We start from the raw sequence: 9179 nt of genomic DNA on the forward strand, positions 1-9179 counted from the left end.
TTTGGGCAGGGGTTGGGTTTTTATAGCAGCGTTGGGGGGTTTCCGAGGATTTTGAATTTTTTTTTTAATTATTTAAATAAGTGAAATAAGTAAAAATAAATAGAAAGTTGTTGGTGGGGCCCGGAGACAGACGCATGGAGATCCGGATGCTTCCCTCCATCGAAGACACCTTTTTTAAAAAATAAATAATCTTTATATTTTATTATTTTACTTTTTTTTCAATGGGTTTTGGAATTTTCCGTTTTATTTGGTTTTTGCTATTAAATTTGATTTGGAGTCCGGCGCTTGGAATCCGGGACCACCGACCATGTTCCCCTCAGCTCGCCTCGGCTCGGCTAAACTTTGGGTCGGCTTAGCCGGCTGGTGAGGATTATTTAATTAAATTATTTTTTTTATTTACCTTTCCAGTATAATTAAATTTGTATCATAACTAAATAGTTTGGTAATTTCAAATATAATTAAAAAATCCTTTAAATTTTAAAGGTTACTTGTTGGAAAAAGTTGATTAAGAGTTGGAAAAAGGAACAAAGAAAAGATAAGAAAACGAGGAAAAAAAAAAAAAATAGGAAGACAATGACTTTTTCTAGTTTCCAAACTAGAGAGAAAGAGAGAGAGAGAGAGCGGTTGCTTATTAATAACGATAATAAATCCATCCATAAAAAACAAAACAAAATCAAAAGAAAGAAAGTATTAGCTCTACCAAAAAAACATTGTAAAACATATGATTAAAAAGCTAATTAGGTTGTCCTTGATTACATCCTTTTGATTGAGTGGCTTAAATTTATCCGTATGATTCTTGACCAATTTAGAGTCCACATCAAATGGCCCACATCTGTCCTTTCACTCACAAGCATCCTGCTGTCCTTGTGAAACCGTTTCCCTCCCGCCAAAAAAATAAAATAAAATAAAATAAATAAATAAATAAATAAAGAGAAAAGTAGATTGGACCAAAACAAGGTCCACAACCTCTTATCTCTTTGCCATTCATTAGGGTCGTGTCAAACTCCATTCTTGATTCTTTGCCCTGAATAACCTAGACAATGCCATGGCCTGATGTAACGCCCCTTCCAAAACTAGTCTTCTTCTTGTTTGTGAAACGTTTCACACAGACGTATCACGTTTCACAACTAAAGTTTGTTCTTTTGGAGTACGTGTCAGCGTTCTGGCAGTGGGCCAGTGTTTGCTGTTCAGAGGTTAATAGTTGTCTGTTTCCCGCCAAAGCTATTGGTAGTAGGTGGCCCCTATGCTTATCTCTTGGCATGTACTGCCGAATCCCGTGACACTTTATATTATTTTATTTTATAAAATCAATAATTAATAAATAAATATTAACTGGCGATGAGATCCAAAACCAACGCCGACCCAGCCGATGATTTCAGCAGCGGCGCCACGTCATCATCGATATCGACACGTGGCGGTTTCAGACAAAAGCGCCGGATGAGTCACGAACCTTATCCCCCGCCTCGTTTAAACCGCGCCGAACACCGCTTTAGGCTTCCACGCTCCGCACGTGCCACAAGAGTTGAACTAAGACACGTGTGAGGCGCGCTCCAGGCGGTGCTCGCCACCGTTACGGGAGAGGATCTGGTGACACGTGGCGGTTGTCACGTGAGTTTCGTGGGTTGTTTCACGGTTCTCGAGGACGAGAAGGTGCTGTGGGCCCCGCGTGGACGTGACGATCCGGTGAAATTATTGGTGGTTGTGGGGCCCTCCGCACCAGGTTCTCTCCCGCTCACCGGGGGTCACTATAACTAAAAAAAATAAAATTATCCATGTGATATTTTTATTCTTAACAATAAGTGGTGAAGTTTGTATGCGGTGAGAGTTTGATAAGTATCACCGCGAAGGAGAGATGGGTTTGGTTGCGTGGGCGTAGGGGATGATAGGACTCGAGATTCTAGAACTCACTTGAAAATACGAGAATACCCTCGCTTTTTGAATAAAGAAATATCATCCTCATGACTAGAATACCCTTGGAAGTGTTCCTTAATTACAGCGAACAAACAAAATATATATAGTGGGGTTGAGAAAGGGTATAAAAATCATAAAAAGAGCAAAAGATCTAGTGGGGACCACTTCCACATGATATGTTCTCGAGGAACACGAGGCAAAAAAGCGTACCATAAATCAAGGGTCGTACGAAAGGAATTGATAGGGGTATTTTCGTAGTTTCATCTGTATGATAAAATAATAATAATAATAATAATAATAATAAAGCAGGGTGTTGACTTGTGGACCAACCACCTCCACGTCAGCATTCACGTTCTCACTGCTTTGCTGACGTGTCCTCAATTACAGGAAATAAATAAATTTATAACATATTTAAAAAAAAAATTTGAATTCTTTTATAGATCAATAACTTACGCTTATTCCGAAAAACGAAAACAAAAACAAAAACAAAACCATAAATAAATAAAATATATAAATATTCATTAAAGTAAATGTAATACTTGAATCAATAATTTAAGTGTTCTACGTTATAAACAAAATCAATTATTTATGTTTTTTGATAAAAGACAATAAGAGGGTGTTCATTTCGGGGGAACTGAGCGGAAATGGGAAGAAATTGTCTGATTTAACCCACTTCTAGTGTTCATTTGTACTAAAATGACATTTTCTCTACTTCCGATTGAAGTGGATTTTAAATTAAACCCAGTTCAGTATATTTTTTACGTGGGAAAAAGTGAACCAATCTATCAAAACTTATTTTTTTCACTCCTAAAGTTATTTTTGAACTCATAAAATTCATCCAACACCTAAATTTTTCAGTTTTATTTTCACTTCATTACAAATGAAAAACATAACTATTAGAAATGATTAGTTCCGCCTATTCAAGAAAAATTGCACTTCTCCACTTTCACCTAGTTCGCTTAAAATGAAAGCACTCTAACCTCTCTTGATTGTGTCGAGTCTAAACCTCTGGTGAGTGTATTTTTACTAACAAAGAGCATATTCAACTATTATATACTTTTATTTTTCTTAAAAGCAGATAATCGAATTTATAATTCATTTACAAAGATAAAAAACCACTAAACGAAATGGTTTTTTTGTATTAAACAAATATTATATGTATTTATAAATTATATCATATTTTTTAATTTTGACATTTTGGAAAAACTCACATATACCTAAATATATTATAATAAATAAAAATAATACATTCCTGAGTGTAAAGATTTTTAATGATGATCCGACAATGGGATCAAAAAGAGAACATTAAACAAATTAAGGAAATAATAATAAGCAAAACCAAGTGGAGCATGTTAATAAAGAACCAACTCATTTCCATATTTGTTTGACCACAATCATGTAATCTTTCTCTTAAAATAATCTAAGCACAAAAGCTAACCTTCCTTTCACTAACATGGGCTCCATTAACAATGATAATTATATATTTTTTTTTAATTTCAAGGTAAAGTGTTTTAATGGCCTTATTACTTTGCTTGTGGATGCTCCAAATGGTTGATTAATAAGAGCTACTTACCTTAAACTTATTTAATTAACTTATCTCACTTCACCAACTAATTGACTAAACTTATTTGATGGATTTGCCTTCTTGTTTCATTGCAATTGTCATCATATTCTTTGTCCCAACGTTGGCACATTATTGTTCTTTCTTTTTCATATATAGGTTGCTCTAAGTTTTAAGTTTTCGTTTGATATTCTAGTCAACAGTCTTTAACATTTTTCAATACAATATCTATTTTTATTTAATTAATTAAATTATTCACTAAAAATGATTATATCTTTTTGTCTCTTTATCATAAAATTAAGTTAAAATAGTCACCTCTAAAATTAAATTTATATACTAAAAGAGTAAGAACAAAAACATGGACCATAAAATTACAAATCATACATTTAACAATAATTTTTTTAATAAATTGAGTATATACCTCATCAGGACCTATATAATCTTGAAGTCAATTCCTTAAAACATATATAACTCTGTGTCAGTTGAGGTCCAAATCTCTCTATCTCCTTAATAAAATATGAACACCTTATATTAAAGACTGAATATCAATAAATTAAGTAATCGTTGGCTACATCAAACAATACGATAACCTTAATAATCTAAATATTCTTTAAAGCAAATTAATTCATTTTTTTGATTTTTTTTTTTCCAATGTTTTTCACAAAGAAAGGGTGATGCAAGTCACTCTCTTGGAGAATTCGCACTCTTAGGACAAAAGCAAGTTAATGGGCACCAAAAGAAAGTTATTAATTTCCAGGAATCTTTTCCTTCTTCCCCTTTATTCCTCCATAAAAAGATATTGTGAAAGCTTAAGACCTTCTCCCACTTGATTCAATCAAACTCATTATTATATTTATATACTATTTGAATTCTTCTCTAGGGCTTCACCATGTGTGGCATGCATGTCTCTATCTATACCCACATTTACATTATCAATATATATCCACCATGAAAACAATCAAAAGTGTGTGATTGAGGATTAAAGTTTATAACAAAAAATATCTTTGGATTCATTTTTCCTAACCCTATCTTCATTGCATCGCATTCTCTCTATTGTACTCCACCCATGCATGAATCATATTTGTTTCCTTTCCTTGTTGGACTAAATGACTTGAATCTCATTAATTAGGAAAATGACATGCCCGCTAATTAAGATCTTACAAGTTTGGTCCTATTCCATTTAAAATATTGGTACATACTTTGAGTAAGATGATTGATTAATACATAGGTAGACTTATTATAAAGATAGATACTTGTCATTAATAGACACTTAACCATTCTTGTGAGTAATAATAAATAATCTCACCTATATATAGTACTTGGTATTAATTATTTTGTGGACAAGATGAAGATTATCAAAAACAAGTAAGGACTTAAAAGATCGATGATTTTAGTTAATTTTGAAATCTATGCAACTTTGTAGATGACTTCAAATTTTTTTTTTTTTTTTTTGGGAAGTGAATCATTCTTCGACGGTGAAACCTAATAGCTTAACCGTTATTTAATTTGTCTTACTAATTTTTGTTAAAGTTAAATTTTTAGATATATGAGCGTATTCTTCTTATGTTTTGAACATGTAACTCATGATTCTGAGTGAGTATATTCTAATATACGTCAGTTGTGATCATTTCTAAATTGATAACTTGAAAATAAGAGTGAATACACCTACAATCTACGCAAGTAGCAGACTATGCTAGTAAATTAAGTGATTCACTTTTCCTATATTATAAATAAGTAGAGCATAATTTATAGTAGGTAACCTTACAATCTGAGTGGGGTGTAAGTGCTTTTAACCAAGTAACAACTTATTTTCCTTCTTTAAGAACTTAAATATCTTCTATTATGAACTTCACTCTTATTTCCTTTCTCATTCTTCTTCTTCAACCACTTAACCAACAAGCTATCTTAAACTCATTTTCATTTTTGTCTATACAAAAATATGTTGTTGATAGTATTTTGCAATAAATATTAAAAAGAAAAAATAAATAAATAAAAGAGAGGGCAAATCATTGAAATCAGAAATAAAAGGAGCACCATGCCCCAAAAAATTAAAAATCAACAACAATAAAAAGAAGAGGAAAATGTTAAAAAAAACAAAACAAAAAGAAGAAAAATATAAAAATAAAAATAAATGAGAAAGGAAAAGAACGAGAAGAAATAGAGGTAATTTTGATATTATAGGAATGAAAAATATTGATTTTATATTAACAGAGACCACTTAAAAAAATTTAAACAAAAGTAAGAATTAATTAATCACTGTAAATTTAGGGGAACATATTAATGTGCATGACCTGTAGATCATTTTCCTTAAAAAGGACAAGACAAGGAACAAGAAACACTGAACCAAAGGACCTATAAATATCTTCATATATCTCCCTTGGCATGCATGCATGGTTTGAAAATGACAAAGAAAGGTTCAAGGTTCATACAATGAACTCTTAGGGCTACGTGGCAATTCCAAGGCCATTGAAGGGTTAGTTGTAGGACTATCAAATGGCCTCAATAAGGACATTATTGGTCCCATAGCTTAAATTTTAAGGCATCCCATTAATTGAATGTGCATGTGTGTGTGTGAGTGGGACATGCATTGCATGCAATGTTTTTTTTTCACTCATTTGATGCAAACCATTTGGAACATGATGGTTAGGTTTATGTCCATTTGGTGTATGGCTTGACTTAGCATTAGCACAACTAAGCTTCATTATATCTAGGGTTAGGGTTAGGTTTTCATTCAAGTACATGCTTGACATTCCATTCAAGTTTGCCTCCTCATTATGTCAAACTAATAGTTGTCTGACATCCATTTTGTGCTGTGATTATTTGACTATATTCATCATATCTTTAATATAAGAACTACTTCTTTGTTTAAATTTATTATTTTTATTATTATAATCATTGTTTGACTATTAAACATATCTTGAATAATATTGGACAAGTTTTCTATTTTAAATCGATATCACAATCCTTCACAATTATAAATAATAGTTTATACTTTTCACAAATAAAAATATTTATATATTTTTTTAAAAAATATGAACAGGTCATATTTACAAAAATAAAAATATATGGATCACTATATCAACACATCTGTGCACTTATCTTACATGAGTTGCATTTTTTAACACATCTCCTCCTTAGAACACAAATGCCATATGCAAAAGCCATAATTCCTTAGAACACAGATGCCACATGCAAAAGCCATAATGCAAATAAACCATGAAGTTATTTGTGAAAAACAATTTTATATATTTGATTATTTTTTTTTCAAATCTCTAAAATTTAAAATTTAAATTAATGATATTATTGTTGAACAGATATATGGAATTAATAACAATATAATATAAAAATATGTTATTTGATTAAATAATCTAGTTGCTCAAAAGAGTGATTAAATACACGGAAAATTTAATATTGTAAAAAGATTTAATAAGTTGTATATTACTGATTGAGATTGATAAAGCTTGGAATTAAACAATATTTATTTTATATTTCACTCCTAAGTAAGCCATTAACCGCAAACTAATTTTACAATGTGAATTTCATTTTGCATATATATTAAAAAAAAAAAAAACATCATACAGAGATACATGAATCATGAATGAAATGTGACCTAAGAGATACATAAACTTGTTGACTAACTACTGTTTTGTAAGATTGAAATTTCAGTATTTAATATCGTTAATAAATTAATTAATTAAGTTCATAAAAGTGATCACAGAGGTTATTAGTGGCTTTTAAATTCAGATTAAAAAGCTGATTAACTTAATCTCTTTCAATGAAACTCAAGCCCCAACAACATTTATTAAGATTCCTACAAAATATAACCATTAGAATCAAACAATGCCGCAAAGTGAATCCCAAAGTACTTCTCTCTCATCTCTGGACAAAAATGACCCCAAATTTCCAAACAAATCCATAAAACTTAACACTCTTCACCCACCATTCTGCTTTAAATGTCAAAACCATTACCCCTTTAAGTAAATAAATAAATAAAGGCATAAATATCAAAATAATCATTCTATTTTATGTTTTACGCCTTTAAATCCTCTAATATAAAAATACTGCGATTTTAGTCCCTCAGTATTTACATATTTTTTATTTTTTTAACTGTAAAATTCATCCTTTTTAGTTTTTGTATTCTAAATTTTTCACTATTTTTCACTATTTTTTCGATCCCTCCAGTTCATCAGGACCAAAAAAATATTTTCATCAATAAAAAAAATCAATAAAAAGAATAAAAATGAACTAAAAATGATAGAAATTTATAAATATGAGAAACAAAAAAACAAATTTTATATTAGAGGGATTAAAAGAGAAAAAATAAAATAAAATAAAAAGCTATTTTGATATTTTTGACAATAAATAAAAGATCTCAAATTGCAGAAAAAAATCTATTAAATAAATAAACAAATACGAGAGAGAGAAAAAAAGAACACAGCATTGCATGATAATACTCTTCTCATTGAACTTCAATTAATCAATAGAACACTGAAAACGTTTCCCAAACTGTGTTGTTTTCACTCACAAGCTACCACCTTTTTGTACAAAAATACAAAAAACGAAATAAAATAAAAACGCTAACTTTTTTTGTTTTTCATTTTTCCACAATCTTCATTCATCTCTGGCTCTCAAAACTCTGAACTTTTCATTTTTTTCAAGCATTGTTTGCAGAGCTTGGGATTTCATGGATGTGTTGAAGCTGCCAAATATCATGATAATCTTCCCAAAATGCCCCTCCAACTCTGTTTTCAGACCAGAGGAAGTCTTCTTCTCCAAATGGAAACCATCCAAGAAGCACTTCATCTTCAACTCCCCACCACCACCCACACTCACCGGAGAAATCCCACAAGCTCTGCTCTTCCTCGGCCGGCGGCAGCGCCGGAGGTGGTGCTTCGAGGGGAGCTTCCGGTGAAGTTCTCTTCTCCTCTGGGCTCTCCTTCTTCACTTTGGCTGGAGCTTTGGTGGAGTCTCTGGACTTCTTTTGGGGTTTTGAGAGAGTGTTTTCAGCTCGGGTTCTCTTCATCGTTTTCGTTTCCGTTTTTCTATTTTCACTGTGTGTGTGCGTGTTTTTTTTTATAAATTTTTGGGTTTCTGTTTTCTGTTTTCTGGTTTGGTTTTTATAATAAGTAACACAGGGTTTGGACTTGGATGTACGAAACGAAACCACTGGCGTTCCACTGTTCTACTGTCTCTTTTCTCTCCTTTTAGCTTAACGTGGACCACCATCTCGGTATTTTTAAATATTATATTTTTATTATAGGTGTATACATGTATGACCTTGAAAATATTGGAAATTTATGCAATCACGTACCCCTCGTGGCGTTTGGTTGGCGGGCAATTTGGGTTTGTTTTCTTGAATTAGTACACCAGAGAAAAAACTCATCAAAATTTAATGTACATCTTCCGTTGAATTAATCAAATTTATTATTTTTGTTTGCCACGTAAGTCAAGACATCTCGAGGCCAGAAAGAGCAAGCACTCAAGTGGCAACTCAACCTAATCGGCTTTCTTTAATGCACTTGTAATTATGTATTTTTTCTTTTTAGTCTTTTAATATTTTTTAAGACTGATTAAGTTTTTCGTATTTAGTCAATTGGATCATTCTGGTCCAGATGTGTAAATGGATGAAAGTGTAAAATTCTGATGAGCTAATTATCGTAAAAATATTACGAGTGGATTAGAGCAATAGCGATTCGACGTAAAATAT

The 9179-nt window shown here is 31.6% G+C and overlaps 1 protein-coding gene across 1 annotated transcript; it reads right to left on the reverse strand.

Moving 5' to 3' along the window:
* Nucleotides 1-8122: 8122 nt before the first annotated feature.
* Nucleotides 8123-8533, reverse strand: LOC120280864. Its single transcript, XM_039287821.1, has one exon. The coding sequence runs from the start codon at nt 8493-8495 to the stop codon at nt 8127-8129; it is 369 nt and encodes a 122-aa protein (XP_039143755.1). The 5' UTR covers nt 8496-8533; the 3' UTR covers nt 8123-8126.
* Nucleotides 8534-9179: the final 646 nt, after the last annotated feature.

The sequence above is a fragment of the Dioscorea cayenensis genome, chromosome 17, assembly GCF_009730915.1.
Source record: "Dioscorea cayenensis subsp. rotundata cultivar TDr96_F1 chromosome 17, TDr96_F1_v2_PseudoChromosome.rev07_lg8_w22 25.fasta, whole genome shotgun sequence".
In the NCBI taxonomy this organism is placed as follows: domain Eukaryota; kingdom Viridiplantae; phylum Streptophyta; class Magnoliopsida; order Dioscoreales; family Dioscoreaceae; genus Dioscorea; species Dioscorea cayenensis.

Excerpts from the sequence above, each read along its gene's own strand:
- LOC120280864 (XM_039287821.1), bottom strand. The coding sequence starts at position 8,495 with ATGAAGAGAACCCGAGCTGAAAACACTCTCTCAAAACCCCAAAAGAAG.